This window comes from Centruroides sculpturatus, unplaced genomic scaffold (genome assembly GCF_000671375.1).
Source record: "Centruroides sculpturatus isolate CEXI.00-Female unplaced genomic scaffold, Cexi_2.0 scaffold1495, whole genome shotgun sequence".
Classification (NCBI taxonomy): domain Eukaryota; kingdom Metazoa; phylum Arthropoda; class Arachnida; order Scorpiones; family Buthidae; genus Centruroides; species Centruroides sculpturatus.
In genome coordinates this window covers 70,885-91,423 of record NW_019385682.1, presented here as the reverse complement: position 1 = coordinate 91,423, position 20,539 = coordinate 70,885, and the positions used below count along the sequence as shown (strand labels likewise).

The following is a 20,539-nucleotide window of genomic DNA, read 5'->3' as shown; positions in this document are numbered from 1 at the left end:
CAAATTTCTTAATAATGAAAACGTATTATTATGTAAGAGAACATTGTGTACTAATGTATAATATAAATTTAACAGTTATAAAAAATTTTTATTCAATAAATTTAAGGGTTGGTGTGACTGAAAAAGGATATGCAACTTTAAAAGTTTCCCTTAGTGGACAGCCAGGACATTCTTCGTTACCACCTAAAGAAACAACTATAGTAATTTTAGCTAAATCAATTTCAAGGTAAATATATTTAATTTTTGTAAGTAAATCAAAAACTTATCTTATATACAGATCTGTTGGATAACTTTGATAAACTATACTAGAGATATATTTTACATTATGTTGCAAAAATTTTATTCTGTATATTAAATCTTACTCTATATTCTGGTACATAAATCAAACTTACATAAATCAACATACAGTATGAATGTTAGTTTCAAGTAAGAAAATACATGTAGATGAGAAATTATGTATTGTGACATTGTTACAATGTCAGGCTGCAATTTTTAATTTATTTAATTTAAAATATATTCTCTCTACCTTAAATTAGTATTAGCTTGCCCCTGTACATCATGCTTTTCCTTTAACAATAGAGTCATGTCTGTCATTGATTAACTGATTTTTAGGGAAAAGTTTTGAATTGAAATAACATTACTTCCAGTTTGCGTTGGAAGTTCATATATAGTTAATCTGGTCATCCTGTCCCTAAGATTTCCATATTTGGTCTTGTCTTTCATCTATTTAACTCTGTTCTCGAATTAAGGAAAGACATGATGGATGACAGTGGGAATTTATAGGTCTACAATTTTTTCAAATTATAGCCCAATGAACTTATAACTTTGATTGACCAATAACTTAGTGAGTTGTCACATCATAGATGCGCTCATTATATTTTGAAATCAGCAGTTTTAAATTTTCAAAATCTAAAAATTAAAAATGTAATTAATTTAAGCTCTGAAGTTGATTTGTCAATTTGCATTTAAGAATAAGCCCATTAAGTGCCAGAAACACTTAAAATTTTAAATTTTTTGTCTTGCAATCAGAAATATAATTCTATATAATACAGTGGGTGATCGGTTAACGAACATAATCCGTTCTAAGACTTTGTTCGTTAACTGATTATCGATTTACCATAGGTTTTTATGGGAATTTGATTAATTCATTCCAGAGACTCCAAAAAATAAAAAATATATNTTTTTTCATACGTAAATCAGTTATCCGAAATATCAGTTATCCGGACAACCCCAGTCCTCAATTGATTCGGAAAATCGACGCTCTACTGTATATTTAAAAAATATAATTGTTGAAATATTTAAGGGTACTATTGCAAATAATTAAAGTGATTAAATTTTAAATAGAAATAATTATGTATATATTATCTAGAATAATTTCTTATAAATATTTTCTAGGCATCTTTTCCATTTAAATTTGTTTATGCAAATATCTGGTTGTTTAGGCCAATTTTATCATGGTAAGAATTTATATATCTTAATAAATCATTTAATATTTATTAGTTTTTTAATTTATTTTGGAAAATCTTTTAAAAATAGGATTTTTAGTTTACAACCACATAGCAATAGTTTGGTTAGAACAACAACAGCTGTAACAATGATATCTGGAGGGATTAAAGTAAGGAAACAAGTTTTATTTCATACTTAATTGTTTGTTTACAGTCCACATTAAAAATTTATATGTATATTTTTGAAATGATGATATATATCACATTTTATTTAGTAATTAAAATTTACCTATAATTCTAGTTAATTCAGTTAATTATATTGTTCATTTTAAAAATTAATATATTCAATTTTAATTAGTCTAATGTTGTTCCTGGTGAAGCTTCTGCTATTGTAAATCATCGTGTACATCCTGCTGATTCAATTGAAGAGGTATGTTATCTTAGTAATGATTTTAAAACACTAATAGAATATTTAAAAATTTATCCTTAATTTTTTAAAAAATTAATTATGCATTGAATTTCCAGGTTATTGATCATGATAGGTATCTGCTAAATAATGACAATTTAGAAATTGAAATAATTGAATCTACCCCCCCACATCCAATATCACCATTTTCGAGTGATAGTTTTGGATACCAAACATTAAAATATAGTATTCGACAAATATATCCTGATTGTGCTGTTGTTCCCAGTAAGTAAATAATTTCATGGAAGTTTTTTCAATAAAGTTTATCTAATTCAGTGTTGTTAGAATTATTTTTTAAAACAATTATCATTACATTATAATAAATGTAAACATTTGCTAAAAGTTAATATTTAATTTAAAATTTATTTTATATTACTTTAATTCTCATTCATATTGAACCTCTGTCATTTTCTTGTTTTGTATCTTAGTCTTTTATGATTTTTATTTCAGCTAGAATTTGTTTGAAATTGATTAGTCTTACTTCCTGTTTCCACATTGTTTCATCTTGTCTACAATTCTTTATAGACTATCTAGAAATAAATACAATGCTAAGTTATGAAAACACTTGTAATTTATTTTTCTACTAAATTTTCAGTTACGCATTCTCTGTAGCAGTAACAAATATTTATTATCCTGATATACAGGATACTTCAAAAAAAATATTAACTGTGAGCCTTCATATAAATGTAGTAGGGCTGTACTTCTTATGAATGTTACAGAAGGGTGGTGACTACTTGCACATGGTGGAGAACTATTCAGAGGACAGCCTGGCATACAAATTCAGCATAACAGTGTTAATATTTTTGAACATCCTATATATCAGCATGACACAGTCTGACTGGAACGCTTTTGGTTAACTGATATTTCGGTTGATCTATTTTCGGATAAATGACGCTCTATTGTATTATCTATTCCCTTGAAAATGCAAAAGAAAGTGCACAAAATTAGACAAAAAGTAAAGTCTCTATAGTAAAACTTGTAAAGTTGATCTCAAAATTATTTCAATTTACAGAAATGTAGCATGCATTGAGTTTATGGATGTCCTGACCAAAAATAAAATTTGAATTGAGAAAGTTTTTCTTATTGAGAGTACTGTATTATGATAAATTATTTTGAAAATAAATCATTTATAGGTTTTTTGAGTTATTTGGTAACTTCTAATTATGCTTTTAGGTATCAAATTTTTTCATTACTGTTAAAATAATTAATTTGGAATTCTTGATTTTACAGGTTATTAGGAACATCTCATCCTAGTATGTTTGGAAAAGGACCCGAAAAGGATATGCTAGAAGCTGCTGCACCTTATGTAAGTTTAAATACATAATAGTAATAAACATGATGTAAAATTAGGTTTTCCTTTGTTTAACAATTGTAATGTTTTTGATCATGCTTGTGATCGCTAGCAGTTGGCTTTTTTAGGGCTATATTACTAACATCAATTTTTCTCATTATAAATGAAATGAATAAATTCCACAATTCACTGGTGGGTTAAGATAAATTTTATTGCTCATTCCTTATCACCATTCTATGGTGAGAATAATGAAATTAATGGATGAGTAATGCAAAATGGAATTGTCTTGACATATTCTCACTGCAGAAGACTTTATTTTAAGTCTGTCTTGCTGATAGTCTTGAAAAAAGAATTTATATAATTAACTTACCATTATTTTTTAGTTTTAAATAATTTTTAATGAACAGTTATAAATGTAATCTCTAACTTTTACTAAAATTATTAATATGTGATCTAAAAATTATAATACAGTAGAGCATCGATTTTCCGAAAGTCAATCATCCGAAACATCAATCATCCGAAAGAATTCCAGTCGGCAAATTTAAATTTTCGCCAGTGCTGTGGCGCTTCAATNAAATATTTCTTTTATTGCTGAAAAGGAAAGAAATTTGATAGTTGAAGATAAAAATATTGAGGAACATAATTTAGAAATTCTCACTGAAGAGAAAATTTCAGAAATGAAGACAATAAATCAACTTCCTGAATCCAGTATGATAAATACTGTAGATGACAATTTGAAAAAAGAAAATGAACTATTACGAAAGGAAATAGTTTCTCTTAATCAAGAAACAACAAGTTTATTGCATAGAAATAAAGACATTGAAGCAGGTAAGAAAAAATGAATTTTGTGATTTCATTTTAAAGTTCTATTTGTCATAACATGATTTTAAAATTAGGTAATAAAATTTATTATAATAAATTAATTTTATCAGTATTAATATTTATGTAATATGCATATACATAATTAATTAGAATTTAGTTTTTATTTTATTTCATTACATAAATTCATTTATAAGAGTAAAAAGAAAAGAGTAATGCCAAAATTTATAGTTTGAAAATTATTTCATATTATTTTTATAATAAAATTGAACTATAAATACAAACATTGCTTGATTAATATTAAAAAGATTTTGATTTCTATTATAATAAAAATCAAAACATTTATAAAAGCATCAAATCAAATATGAAAAGTGAATTAGCTATGACTACTCTTTTATAATTATTTGATTTTTTAGAATTATTTGGAACAATAATTAAATTTTTATTGTTTTCTTTTATATAAATTAATTTTAAAATTATACTTTTGTTTTCTAGCTATCATGGTTGCTAATACAGATAGTAAATGGTATTTACCATTAACAAAGGCCATCTATAGATTTTCTCCAGTGAATATCCGTACAGAAGATACTGCACGCCTTCATGGAAACAATGAGCGCATTTCAATAAAAAATTACGAGCAAGTGGTAAATTTCTACTATCACTTGATTATTAATTCTAATGGGAACAAATTGGCTTTTCAACAACACACCCACCAAGAACTTTAAAATGTGTGATATGTTTTTAAAAAATATATATATTATATATAAAACACAGAATTTGTATAATTTGAAATATACATATATGATGATTTTTTTTTTCCTTCAATGAATACAAAAAATAATGCATTATTTGGAAGGACTGCATAACTTTTATGCACTTTTAGTACTTTTCACACATTTATACAGTTCTCAACTTCTGATGTATGTTTATTAAGATCAAGTAAATTTAATAGTTGTTTGCATAAGAATTTGAAATAATTTTTTGAGAACAAATTGACTAAGTTTTCTTTTTTCGTGTATTTTTTTAAAAATTTTATTACGTAGCTTAAGATCAAATTGTTTGTTTAAAAATTTCTAACTGTTATATTATATTTGCAAGAAAAAAAAAAAAAGAAAGAAAAAATACAAAATGTTTTTTATTAGCCTCCTTAAATATTGTTACGATAGGAAGTATTAATAATGTATTTTTAATAAATACGTTGCCAACAAAAAAAAGAAAGAATTTGAATAGACAAAAAATACAACTGACTAATTTCACCTGATACTAAATGTTATAGTTCCCACAGATTAAACAAACATGTCAAAATACTTAGTTGATCGAAGTTAAGTTACACATCCTCTCAGATATTTTTCCCACTATTAGCACAATACCTCAATACCGAATGCTTAGATATGTCCATCAAGCAACAACTAATCCTCAAGAAATATTGTTTGGCACCATATGATTTAGAAATCACAAAAAATTATCAGTTAGTGAAACTGTACATGTAAACATACTGTGTATATATATTTATATATATAATTCTGGTTGTGTAATGCTTGCTACCCACATTTAGTGGGAAGAATGTTAATCTCCTTTGTTAACTGATTATAAATGCTGATTTATTAAGGGTTGTATTATAATAATATAATTGTAAATACTGTACTGAATTTTTCATAGAAAATTAGTATATTGACACTAAAAATTGTAAATATATATATGTATATATGTATTATTTATATACATATATATATAATCATCAAAATTGTGTACAAAGGGAATATTTCCAGCATTGGATTATACAATAATCCACACTTGGACTATCATTTGTTTATAAATTGTATTTAAACAAATTTATTTTCTTATTGTGATAAGAATTTTTCTGCAATATTACATGTAGTAATAAATTTTAAAATTTAGTGATTAAAAATACTTATTTATGTTTAGTTATAAATAAATTTTATTTTTGGATAAGTATATTATAAGTAACTGTATAACTGATAATTGTATAAATGTGGGATTTACATATTGTTTTATAATTATCTCACCCAATTTTGATTTAAATAATGAAAGCTTATTGAAAAAAACGTTTTGGATTAAGTTACTTATATTTAAATGATAAATCTCATTTAAATATTCTTTTCTTTAAGAATATATAGGGTCAAGAAACAGTGAACAAAACATGACATAATTTTTTATCTTTAGCAATACTTATTTGAACTTCTTATTAACATTGATAAACAAAACCAAATTTAAAGAATATAGTCACTTAATTATTAAATTTTCCTAATAAAACAAGCAGTAGGAGTATCTTTTATCATAGAAGTGTATCATTAGAAAACGAAATACAAATTATTTTGTAATTCATTTTCTAAAACAGTAATCTAATAATTATGGCTGAATTGTTTAAGGCAGGCCTGACCAACCCAAATTGTTTTGCGGGCCACTTTGATCACGCATAACATTACAGTGGGCCACAATTTAGGCAAACATGCTTTTAAAAAAGTAAAAGAAATACAAAATGAATAAGATTTTATTGTTATAACAAGAATTCATACTTGCACTTGCGCATTATAACAATGACACATGCAAATTTTCATTTATTTGTTTTGGTGTAGACATAACGTGAAACAACAGTTTTAGTAGACATATAATATCGCTTAGCGAGCCACACAATTTAACATGACAGGCCACGGGTTGGCCATGCCTGGTTTAAGGCATCGTTTAACAACTCCAGGAACCTGAATCAAATTTGGGGCAAGCAACGCCTCAGGAATTTCTCGTGGTCAGTCCTGTATATGTAGAACCCCATATCTTGTCACCCAACCACCCCACTGTTGGCCTAATTGAACCACAATAGGTATGAGAAAAAGACACTCTTAGTGCACACTGGATAGTATAGTTTTCTATTTTCAATAATTTAATAGGAGCAGAACAAAGTATTTAGTATGCTTTTTAATTTATTTATCATTAAACCAATTTAAAATATTTGATTTTTAATAATAGCAACTAATTTTCATTACAATTAAGTACTAATTTCAGCAATGAAACCAAATGATAAAAACATGAATTTAGCAAATTGTAATAAATATTTTAGGCAATATCCATTACAAATATTGAATGGGTTGACTAAATAATCAGCTATATACTTGAAATTATAAATACAGTCAAATCTCTGAATAATGGCGGCTGTTTAGAAGTGCTCGTTATTGAAGGTTCGACTGTATATACCAAATGAAATTATTACATTAGCCCTTAAATATTAATATAAATTCGGTATAGAAAAGAGAGTATATTTTACAACATTTTAGTCTTATAAAAAATTATTTAACACTGTTAAAAAAAGTAACATTAGCTTACTCTTAAATAATTGCAATTCTTTTATTTTACTTCTATATTTATGGAATGCGAAACAAACTAAGGAAATTCAGTAGAAATAGAACTTCCGAATTCCTAACACGCAATTTATACCAGGGAATGAAAATAGAAAATTTAAGATTCTATGGTATTATGGATGGATCTAACAAAAGAGACCATATAGAGAATGGATTGATGACGTGAAGAAGTGGTGTGGAGCGAATGTACAGGAATTGAGAAACTTTGCAATGGATAGAGATAAATGGAAGGAAATAGTGGAAAAGATACCAGACACCATCGGGCAATGAATCCAGGGTTATGATGAATTTTTGCAATCGACAAAAGATCTCATTTCGTTCATACTTGAAATAAATCTACTAACACTGGACAACAATGATTTTGTTTCGGGCTCAAAATTAGCATATTCTTATGTATTTTCATCTTCTGAATTCAAAAATCACTATAAAAATGACCGATTAACTTGCTTTGGAGCAGTGGTCCGCAATTGTTAAAATATGGTCCGCGAAAGATTTAAAACTTTTATTCATTTTAAATTATAATTTTAAAATGATTGACGTAATCTAAACAATACAAAATATATGAGAAAGGTTTTATAGTAAAATTTGTAAAAAAAAAAAAGTTTCATTACAAAATAGTGCATCTGCAATTATTTCAAATTTTCGTTGGCGTTTTTCCTGTAAAACTTCAGATCAGCATATAATAAAACTACACGCTATTATAGAATATATATTTATGCAAACACGAGAGCCCTCCTCGACTCAATTATGCTGAGCATAAGTGGAAAATATGTGGCGATCTAAAAGTCATCGCTGTACTTTTAGCTAAGAATGCAACTGGGGTACACTAAATACTGTTGCTTTTTATCTATGTGGGACAGTAGGGATAGGAAATCATATTACATTCAAGCGGACTGGCATGCAAGAAATCTTGACTCTACCGAGAAAAATATCGTTGCCGAGCCTCTCATGGATCTAAAAGATGTTCTTCCACCCCTTCATATCAAGCTGGGTGTAATGAAAACTTTTGTCAAAGGTATGAACTAGAAAGGACAGGCATTTAAGTACTTAAGAGACAAATTTCCTAGATTGAGTTATGCAAAGATTAAGGAAGGTATTTTTGTTGGGCCACAAATTCGAAAACTTGTAAAGGATCCTGCGTTTGACCAAGTTTTGGAGGGAAAAGAAAAGGAAGCTTGGGAAGCTTTAAAGGGAGTTATTCGGGGATTCTTAGGCAACAAAAGAGACGATAACTACAATCAGTCGGTGACAATACTTCTGGAAAAATATCATCAACTCGGATGCAACATCTCCCTCAAAATCCACTTTCTCCATTCCCACCTAGACTTTTTCCTTCCTAGTTGTGGAGCTGTCAGTGATGAACATGGGGAAAGATACCACCAGGATATTTCTGTACTGGAACAAAGACATCAGGGCCATTGGAATGAAGCAATGCTTGCGGATTACTGCTGGTCTGTGTGTAGGGATGCACCAGAACTCACTCACAAGAGGCAAGCCAAAAGAAAACGATCTCATGAAGTCACCACATGATTCTCTTCACACCAAACGACCTGCCTGGTATTCTTCTATTAATTTAGAACTCTTAGAATGTTACTGTAATTTTAAAAAAATTCAAAGGCACTTTCAATGTTGTTAGCATATGTAATTAAAATGTATTGTTTTCTCTTATGCTGTTAAAATCACCTCATGTATACTACAGAAACTAGAGCTAATAAAAATTTTTCTTTGTCATAATCAATTTTCTCACCCCAAAATTAGTAAGATTTCACTCATGAAATAAAGGAAACATTCAAAAACACTTTTTTGTTGTCTAGTGTAATATAATATATATATAATATAGGTATTTTCGGTTGCCAGTGGTGCTAAAATTTTCAATTTGAGGGTCAAATTGCGCATAAGTCATAGGTAGGTGGGCTACAGCTATATCGTATATCACATATAAATAGGTCTATTTCCATCATAAGTGATGTGCCAAATATGTTTGCGGGCCATTGTATTGACACTTCTGCGTTAGGCCATAGAAAAGTATTTTTCGAGAACTCTTGGTTTATAATAGTAATTCACATTAAGGGTAATGCCGTTCTTAATTTACTGTGTACATATAGCACGGTGCCTGGTAAAACAGCCTTAATACAGTTAGACGAGCAAAAATTTTTAATCATATTTTTAACTTTAATTTAAAATATATGCTCTCGATCTCAAATTAGTAATGGCTTGCCCTTGTACATCATACTTTTTCTTTAATAATAGATGACTGGCACCACTGTATTAACTGCTTCCAGTTTTATGTGTAAATAAAAGCAGGGAAAATAAAATTGAAATAATAGAAGAAAAAGTAGTAGTATATTCTCTCCGATGTAATTGTGGACAAAGAAAAACGTAAATAGGTGAAATAAAAACTTAAAATACGTATAAAGGAACATAGAGCAATTAAACGAAATTATGCAAATTCAGCAGTAGTCGAGCATTGCAACAATGAAGGATGTGAAATTAAATACAGTAAAAATAAAGAAATGGATTTTAAAGACAATTATTTGAACACACTTATATAAAATAAACAAGATAATAGAATTAATAATAATTTAAGAAGAGAAATTCGTAATGGATAGAAAGTACTTAAAGCAGAAGTAAAAGTGGAAAAATAACACCTCCATATGGACTGATAAGAAGGAAATAATATGAAAATGGTGTATTAACATTGAACAATAAAGAAAATGTAATTTTATCTGATCTTAGTTATTATTATCGGGTATAATATCATTGCTTTAAAAAGCTTTTTATACAATTGTTATAGAACGTAAACCTTCTGAAGTGGTGTCTTCAAGTTCGAAACAGCGTGTACAGGTGAAAATAAAGATACTGTTTTGGCTTTTACCAGTTTAATAAGTCCAATTAATAAACAAGGTTCAAATGGATGATATATATACAGAAATGTAATAAATTTCACTGAAAAGATTGTTCAGAAATTTTCTTTTTATTACATTCTCCATTAACATCTTATTGACAGAGTGGGCGTTTCTGTAATTAACTACTCTAACTGAATGTAATAGTTCATCTTCTCAAAAGATATATATTTATCATATAAGCTTACAGTATTGTATGTTCTACAACGGGGTAGTTTCGTCTTGAAAATTTTCTTTCTGGAGCCATCCCTCATCATCCAGCTGCTCCAAAATGGGCTTGGCCAAACCAACTACGGCTATGCAAAAAAAGGCTCGTTTAGTGCCTTAATGGAAGAAAAGATTAAAAATGAAAAAAATGATATATTTGGGTGAACTTTTTCACGAAAGTTACCGCGCAGACTTAACACCAATCTCCAGAGCTGATGCAAAAGTTTGCATTTTTTAAATGCAAATTACCAAAAGAAATTTTAATATTCTCTTTATTTTTATTTTTTAATATGAAAAATTAATACATTATTCATTTAATTTGAATAGTCGAATCTCTGGCAGAGAAAAAAAAATTATTTTTGCTAATAATAGAAATAAAAGCTGACGTCAAGACTTAACAATAGTAATGATCTTATTATTAACAACAATAATGTATTAGTTTTCTCTGAAGATTTTACTACATTTGATTAAGAATGCAAAGTTTTATCGTAGTTTAATTTAAAAAAAAAGAAACATTTCGAACTTTTAAAATTCCTACGTCGATAAGAAGAAATGCAAATCTTCGTCAAGTTACTGAATGGTAAAATTAAAGTCTTTAATATGAACGAAAATGACACCGTGGAAGACTTGAAAATTAAAATAATGGAAATTGCAGGGATTCCTACGAAAGAACAACGATTGATATATAATTGTAAAGAATTACGAAATAATAGACTGTTGTTGGATTATAACGTCGTCGATTATTGCACCATTCAACTATTGTTGAGATTGAGAGGAGGAATGAAAATATTTGTGAAGAATCTCCTGAATGCATTGGTACCGATCGAGGTAGAGTTTAACGATAACATTAAAAATATTAAAGTGAAAATATACGAATTGGAACAAATTCCTCCGGAAAATCAAAAATTGCTCTTTGGACAAAAAGAACTGCTAGACGAAGAAAAAATTTCCGATTGCAACATCAATGATGAATCGGTTCTCACATTAGTGTTTACTCTCTAAACTGGATTTATTTTAAAACTTTATTGACATTTTATATTTATAATGAAAAAAAATATATATTATTAATTAATCTTGACAAAAAAAAGTGATTTTTTTCAACTTTTATAAATTTATCTTTATTTTTCTTCTTAATAAATTTTTATATTTAACATTCCCAAATGGGGATTCTAGATTCAATTTTACACTACATTCCTTTACGATTCTAAGCTATAAGTTAAAATATATATATATAATTCTCCGTTGTGAGGGCATTTAGAGAGCCTTTTTAGCAAGCCCACAATGAGAAGTCGGATGATGATAGAAGGGGCGACACATCCGGAAGGACGGACCACCCCCGAAAAATTCTTGTAGTGACTAGCAGTAGCTTACAAGAATTGATTCTTTCTTCTAATGAAAAACTTTTAAGCCAAATGACATCTATTAGGGAATAATGGCTAACGTCTAACTTAGTATATAAAGCAGATTTTTTTCAATCAATTCGTAATAGAAACAACATTGGCATGTAAAATACCAGGATCTGATTGCCTAAGTGGTGGGTTATGCTTTTTAATTAAAAAGAATCTTGGTACAAGTGCTTCATATGGAAAATCTGATAATTGTATACTATTATTAATATCTATGAAAGTATTTATATGATATTTGGAAGTGAAAACAACAAATTAATTATGGTGATGATTACCTATATTCCACCTGATTCTTTGGGAAATTTATGTAACTTATATCATTATAGATGTCTGGAAATATTTAATAATTTGTCACAGGATTGTCAAGGATTAATAAGTTTATGCGATTCATTTAATATTAAATAAGTAAGATTTATATAAACAATATAATTGCTTCATCAAGACCACAGAAATGTAACTTAATAATTTTATTGTTTGATAAATTGTAAAGGTTATTTTTTCTGTATTATTAACCTTGTTATTATCTGGCATTGTAATTAATGACATAATTAAGATTATTACTTATACTTGTAACCTTAAAAATTTTTTGTAACTTTTTCTCTATTAAATGTATACTGTACCACCCCTCTAACAGGGAAAGTATCCCTTTTTGTGAATAAACTATTATTATTATATTTAAACACTTCATTAACGTTAGATTTGAATGAAAAGATAAATAAAAATATTAATTTTAATTCAATAGGAAAAAAGAATGTAAATTATTGTTAAGTTATGGCAACGCAATACTTGGGCGATCTGCCTAGGGGGATGCCTTATATATATTATATTACAGTATTTTTTAACATTAATAGAGTAAATTCGTATTTTCTAAATTATTTAACACTGATATAAAGGTAAATTTTCTGCTGTTCTGCTGTTCTTTCTGTATTTGTTCATCTATGTCTATACATGTCTATAGTGAGATATTTCATAGTTTTATATTAAGTTATGTATAAAGAATATATTTCAACCGTTTGTTTTTATATATATAAATAAGTTTGTGCGCTGGACATCTGTAAATTTCATTTATATAATTTTATTTATTAAAAAAACATTATCTTTAAAAAGTTAAAATAATCCTGTTTCTAAATAAATATTATCGTAATAAAATAATTCTTTATGAAATATTTCAAACCGATTAATGTATTTACGTAACACGTGACGTAGAAACACGATGCGATTGTTGTTACGCGTTGTTAAAAATATATTCTAACAATACCTAATGAATTGTTACAATGTATTGTTCGTTTCTATTGTAGGTGACCATTGTAAAGACAGGCCACGCCGAGGAAAGGCGGAGAAGGCTCTCTGTATCCCGAATCTTTAAGGCTTGCTCGGGTGAAGACAGGAGATGTCGAAGAAGCGCGGAGAAGGCTTTTTGTGTTCCGCTTTATTAAATTTTGCGCGTGGCGAGTATTTTTTGTTTTTTTATTGAGGTTCGGCATGAGTTTGAAGTAAATTTTGTGGCCCTAACGTGCGTTTTATTACGACCTGGTATCGTAGTGGGTTAATTTGTTAATTTATTAATAATTTGTTAATAATTAATTTATTTATTTATTTATTTTATCTTACTTATTTCATCATCTGCATTTATTTCTGTATTACTTCTTAATTTAATATTCACTTAATATTGTATAGGGGAGACCGGGGCAACTTCGGCATGCGGGGCAAGTTTGTCAAGCGCTTTTTTTTAAAAACAAATTAAAAGGAGACTTTGGTTATAGGTTAGGCAGTTGAGTTTTATTGGTGGCTCGTTGAGTGTAGTGTTTTTATTGTTCTCCAACAAGCGTAGTTGAATTATCAAGCAAATTTTCATTTTCGTTCAATTCCATATAATATTTTTTTTCCATTTATATTGAATTGGCAGGTTTTGTTATAATTCCATGATAACGAAAGTTACTTTTCCTGTTAGAAGGATGTAACTTCAACTTATTCACGTGGCCAGATCGTGGCTTGGCATTCTGTTCTCAGGGTTGTACTTAATGTTTCGAAATCATGACTAGCGGGGTAAGATCGGCAACATAAAGCCACATTAGAAGCAAAGGATAAAAATCAAACAGATGATAAATGAAAACATGTTTGCATTTGTTATTCATGTATATATGTCTTTGAACTTGCATTTCGTTGTAATAATATTAAATGGGTGTTGGATTTGTATTTCTTTGTTTTAATAGTGAATTCCAACTTATACATTGTTAATAACATAATTTTATATACGTGCCTATCTTGCCCCATTACTGTTGCCCCTATACCAGGGGCAACTTTAATAAAAATAATTAAAATAATTACAACTTTACAAAAAGAGAGAAGTTGCCGATCTTGCCCCTATACCCGGGGCAACTTCGTCAATTTCTCTCTTCTTGTAAAGTTGTAATTATTTTAATTATTTTTATTTCCAAACTGATTTTAACCAGTTCTATAGTAAGGTAACATTCCAATAGACAATATGCAAAGCTTTTTTTTCCAGTTTACAGCAGTATTTATTACACAAAATTTAAGTAAAGTTTAACATGCCGATCTTGCCCCGGTCTCCCCTATATACTCTATCCCTGGTAATGCGTGTAGCGGGACCAGGGAATGTACAATTATTTTTGTACCAATAAAACAAAATGAATGAATGAATGAATGAATCGTAGTGGGTTTCTTTCTTTCATTATTACTAGTTGTTGTAATATTACATCCATTAGTTTAGATAGTAACAATGCGGCGAGTTTCGAATAGTAGAATTTGAAGTATTTAGAGAAAATTATAAATATTTTCATTGTGTGAGTTAGGACGAATGAAACTCGACAAGTGATGTCAGTCGCTTATACAGTTGCATTCTTTCCAACTCTTGGTGGAACTCTGAAGTAGCCACTTCCACGTGGTGAGTTCTGGGTTGTCGTTCGTCTGCAAATGACGAAGGGCAAGCGAAGAGCTGCTTGTTTCTTTTAATTGATAATAAGGAATGAAAGACAACGTGTCAATAAAAACAGAAATTACAAAAGTAATTAAAGTTAGGAGAAATAAGTATCTAACTTTGGTATAAATCGCTTTAAATTTTGTCTAAGTGTTAATTCCTTTGTTTTAATCGTGATGATGAATTTCAATTCATCCTAGTTCTGAATTATATGTCTAAAATATAATGTTTGTTAGTTTTATATTAAAAAGAATATAATGAAACCGTTCGTTTTTATATATATGTTACTGTTATATACAATAATAGTAAGACCTCGTTTAGCGCTTTAGATGACAAAGCGGTAAATGAAACAGCGTTAATGTTAAGGCGGATTACATTTGAAGATTATAAAAAGGTCGGGTGGGCCGTAATTCCTTACTTAGGTCATAAAAAAAACTAATTCTTGTTGGTTTGTCCTTAAATCTTTATTACATTCATAATCTTTGTTCCAGATTTGCATTAGTTAATACTGTATATACATAAGCCACTATTAATTTGAGGTGGAGAGCATATATTTTAAATTAAATAAATTAAAAATTGTGATTAAGTCACAATAAATTATTGCTCGTTATTGTTATTATTATTATTATTTTTTTTGTTGAAAAAATATGTTACACCACACTTATCTTCATTACTGTCCATCTTAAATACATCAGGGGCCATATTCTGGTCATTGTCTCTGGTCTCTTATCTCTCGCAAGCCGGTCGCTTATTGGCTAATCCAAATGATTAGCCAATCAGCGACCGGCTTGCGAGAGACAAGAGACTAGAGACAGTGACATGAATACGGCCTCAGGTTTGGTTAGCGGTACAGAATGATAGAATAAATTGTTCGCAGAATATGCTTAAAATTTCCCACATAATTCTAGAATAATTGTAGGGAAATAAGTTTCTTAATAGGCACTTTATTTCCCTACCATAATGAGAAAATTGTAAATACACTAATTAAAGAATTCCGTACAATAGCGATATACACGGTTTTGTTCATCTAGTTTATAGCTTAATAACATCTGTGCTTTTCGACAGAATTTTCTGAAATTTTTCAGGGAGGTTTGAATATTAGGAGAATTGATTCTATTAAATTTTGGTGGTTTTATGTCGACGGGGTGGGGAAATAAAAGAAGTTGTATGTCATATCTCGAGTAGGATCGGAATTAACAACGACTTTTATTATCATTTATATATTTTTTTTATAAAACTCACCCCTACTCTCAAAATTAAGCTTATTTGCCATTTTATAATAATTAATAATATCATTTAAAAATAATAATAATAAAATATCATAATAGATGGCGTCACACACAATTTTAACTTTTTTTTGCCGTGAAAGTTACGCGAAACTCCTTGCTGGAATTTTTTTTAAATATTTGCTATTGAATCTTACGATTTTTCTTGTAAAAATTACTTTTTCTTACATTTCTGTTATTTTCATTAAAATTCTTTTACATTTTTTATTGGTTAAAACGGTGCTCCGACCTTGTTTAGACAGCGTTTAAATATAAATTATCCTCAGTCCATCGATTAGGAGAAGCTGGAGTTTTTCCCCTGATCAGGAGAAAATTCAAGGGTTCGTGGCGATTTCTATCCGTATAAAATTAACTTTATTCTTACTAATAGAAAATAAACTGCTTTTTATTGATAAAGAAACATTGTAGACATTTTTTTTGTTCAAGAAACAAAAGACTAAAGGGCTAATGAAGCCGCTCTACCCCGGAGCTCCGTAGAAATTCTAGTGATTAGCCTTGAGTGTGTAATGTAGTAGAAAACATTCTAAAATAGATAAATAGAGGGTATATTCAGGGAAAAGTTGAAGGGGGCACATGTTCCATTAAGCAGGAATTTATAATTATTAATACCGTATGCATTATAATCACATTATTTTATAATATCGAAATACAGAGAGAAAAAGGCTATTTCTATTTTTATAAATTTTAATACAGTTTTTAAATATAACTCGAGGTATTTTTCTCCAACTTAAAAAAATAATTTTTTTTCATCAATAAAGAAAATCCAACCACGGGAAAGTTGCTTAACTTTCCCGGCTGTTATGAGTTTTTTATTTAAAAACTAAATTTTATATTTTTAATTAAAGTATAATAAATAAAACTGTGTGTATGACATCACTTGTTATGAGATTTTGTTATAAAAAGCTTTTTATATTATTAATTTTAACATTCCTCTTACACCAGTGAGTGAATATTATCAATATCATCTGTATTATTCATTATTACAAGTATTATAATTTCAATAACACGTAGTATCTCATTCCTACTGTGAAACCTTTGATTAAACATGGTTTCTAATATAACGTGTACAAAAACATAGATAAGCAGGAAATACATTGTTCCTTGAAAGATAACTCTGAATCAAAACTATTCTTGGGAAATAATGGCTGTAAAAAAGAATTTTAAATACATTCAGTTGTCATAAAAGTCGAAAGATAATAGTAAATTGCATTTGAAATCATTTACGGAGAAATATCTGAATGAAATTCAAATATTTCTTAACTACTGAGGAAAGAAAATAATAATTTTAGTTTAATATCCCAATATGATAATAGGGAAGATATCTGCAAATGAAAAATAGAAAGAAATGAGTGTTTTTTTGCTTCAGATTTTTTATGCTAGAATAAAAAGACCAGCAACGAGTTGCTTAACTTTCCCTGCAATATTTAAAACTGCGTATGCTGCCATCTGTTATGATATTTTATTTTTAAAAATTTTATACTTTTAATTATTATAAAATGGCAAAAGGTTTAATTTAGAGAGTAGGGATGAGTTTTATAAAAAAAAAAAAAAAATTATAAATGCTAATAACGAGTAAAGTCATTAAGTCCGATCCTACTAGAGATTTGACACACCATCCGCTGTATCTCCCCACTTTTAAAAATTTAATAGCATCAACCCCTCCTAATATATAAACCTCCCTACAAAATTTCAGAAATTATTGACAAAATGCCCAGGAGATATTAATTAATTAATATATATATATATATAATAGAGCCGGAAAATTAAAACAGAAATCGTCATTAGTAATATTTTTCATCATATTATAACATATAAAATATCTTACAAATTCATTCACGTATTTCTTTTTTTTTTTATTTTGTTCTGAATAGTTTTCCCAATAAGCTCAACAGTATTTAACATGCATTTCCATGTTAAATAGAACAGTTTAACCATTAAGAGTTATTCCATTTTATTTTTATAGATGACTTAAGTCGTGTGTATCCATTAGAAAGTTTGGAACCTACAATCCGATTAGCAGAATCATTGTCAAATAACATATACTATATGTAATTTTTGTAGTTTTTTACGTTATGTCACTATTCATATATCATAGCAATCATTAATTTGAATGGTAGAGAGAGAGAGAGATAAGCTGTTCTGATTGCAACTGTCTTGCTATTATGCGATCTTTTCTCAGAGTAGTTTGTCTGTGTCGACCATGTCCTTCTCTAAGTACTGTACGTATCTTCCTCCCCGTTTCTTCCTGCAACTACTGCTGCTAGCATCTCTTCACAGTGAAATCGAATTGCTCAAGATGGCTGCTAATTCAGCGAAACGTCTACACTGCTTCCCTCAGTACACTGACTCTCTAACCCGATGGCAGAGGTGGCAAAAGCGTCAGCCTACTGCTCTGGAGAACCCGAAATCGAATCCGGACGAGCCAATTCCAGACATTTTTCGTGGGTGATTTTTCTCGAATACGTCGGGCACCCTACCGCTCCCCTGGAAAAATGCCCTCAGTATCCACAGGGCAGAAAGAATTAAAATTGAAAAAATAAAAACTTTTGTTGATTTGCAGTCGATTAATAATGTGTATTTTTGGATAAAAACTGTGTTTAAAAAAGCAATCCATTTAATTTTTGACAATTTTCATGTTCATGCAATTTTAGTTGCTCTAAATTCAATAAAGCTTTTTTACATGCTTATTTGTTTAATTTTGTTTTGTTAACATTAACTTCCTTCCCACGTATGCACTAAAGAGGGTCCATATAGGAGCTAAACGAGCTCCACCCTTTTACTTCCTATACAATCCCCTTTTGGAAAGGTGCATGGAAGCGTGACTGTCTTCCATGTACTTTTGCACGTTCTTCACACTGAACAATTTCATTTGAATATTTACACACATTAACGTTTTTTTCAAGTAGCTCCATTTTATAAATTACACTAAACGCAATTATACATGACTTAGTAAGCGTTATAATTAAATTTTTGTTTTTTTAACTCTCAAATTATATACTTATAAACTTTACAGAGATTTTACTTTACACCTAAATAAATTAGTAGACTAACTCCATTCGCAACGTTGCAATTAACATTGTCTATATAGGGGGAAAAGTTTTCAAGAATAGATCCTATCTTCTAGAAATGATGACAAAGCTGCTTCTACACACGAAATCCTGTTTTTTTACCTCTCATTTGTTGCATTTTTATCATTTTTACTTTATATAATTAGATGTTAAATAGTACATATGTATTTCTTATTCTATTTTATCAAATTATTTTGATTTAGTTAACTTTTTTTTATGTAAAATAATATAATATTTCGGTTTAATCCGTCATTCCCCTCTATCAAATTGTGGATACATCAGCTGATAATTGTTAATTAAAATCGAGCCTGCGCTTCTTTTTTTCCTTCGTTACTTTCTTAACGACTTTTTCAGTTGTTAAAATTTGTTTTAAATCGTTTTATAATTTATTCTTATATTTATTTTTGATTCAAGTAAGCCTTTAAGACGTTGGTGATGTGGTCTGAAAATTGTAATTGGTTAATTAAACTTGTTAAATATCGTGTGAATCTTACTAATGCGTGAGATGTTCTCGCGGAAGTAACGAATTCGACCGCAACCAACTAGGTATGTAGTCAAGAACAAAAAATAATAATAGCGAGGTTGCGGCTCGAAGTTTTCATCTTTAAAACGTGAACGTCGAACGTCGAGCGCCGCTTACAAGATAGCGGCGCTCAACGTTCGACGTTCACGTTTTACAGACAAAAACTTCGAGCCGCAACTTCTGTAATAATAATAATCAGTTTTTTCGTAATTCTTCATACAAAAATATAATAAAGAAACAATACAAGTTAGTTTTTAATATATAGCACATTTTCTTGGATTAATTACGGAGCGGCGCATTATTCTATGGGCAAAAAAAAGGGGGTCCCCAAACCAATCTTTTATAAGAAAATATTTTCTCCAATAGGAAAATGTCTGAAGTCAACGCTATACACAGGGCCCCTAATTCAAATTCGCCAGGGCCCCACGAAGCTATTATACGCCACTGTAATTACGTTATGATCAAATTTGTTAATAATAATTAATTAATGTTTCTTTTTAGGCTTTAAGGAGATGGCAAGTAAGCGAAATTATAAATTTGTACGTTATTTTCCGTGAAATTAAATTGTAAATATGTAAAAAAACTAATTTATTCCGGCATAAGTACAACTTCATATATAAATTTTTTTTTCTATAGTTTATTTGCGTTTTTCATATAGGAAAATGGGATTTTATTTCACTTGCCAGCTAAAATACCTCTTGAAGTAAATATATCCAGATGAATTATGTACATGCTATGCATATATATATATATAAATAAATTAACATTTTTATAAACAATTTTTCTTCTTCTTTATTATAAAATACGCGATCG

The 20,539-nt window shown here is 28.9% G+C and overlaps 2 protein-coding genes across 2 annotated transcripts in view; both read left to right on the top strand.

Annotated features, from left to right (window-relative positions):
* Positions 1 to 6,063, top strand: part of LOC111641161 (N-fatty-acyl-amino acid synthase/hydrolase PM20D1-like) — a 55,295-nt gene extending 49,232 nt beyond the window's left edge. The window contains exons 5-11 of the mRNA XM_023387287.1: positions 107 to 226; positions 1,295 to 1,304; positions 1,396 to 1,457; positions 1,537 to 1,615; positions 1,804 to 1,875; positions 1,971 to 2,136; positions 4,517 to 6,063. Of these exons, the coding sequence (XP_023243055.1) occupies positions 107 to 226; positions 1,295 to 1,304; positions 1,396 to 1,457; positions 1,537 to 1,615; positions 1,804 to 1,875; positions 1,971 to 2,136; positions 4,517 to 4,746 (739 nt within the window). The 3' untranslated portion in view covers positions 4,747 to 6,063. The remainder of the gene's footprint in view (positions 1 to 106; positions 227 to 1,294; positions 1,305 to 1,395; positions 1,458 to 1,536; positions 1,616 to 1,803; positions 1,876 to 1,970; positions 2,137 to 4,516) is intronic.
* Positions 6,064 to 11,057: 4,994 nt separating this feature from the next.
* LOC111641160 (polyubiquitin 12-like) lies at positions 11,058 to 11,507 on the top strand. The gene has a single exon (XM_023387286.1). It carries the CDS (start codon positions 11,058 to 11,060, stop codon positions 11,505 to 11,507), a length of 450 nt encoding a protein of 149 aa, XP_023243054.1.
* Positions 11,508 to 20,539: the final 9,032 nt, after the last annotated feature.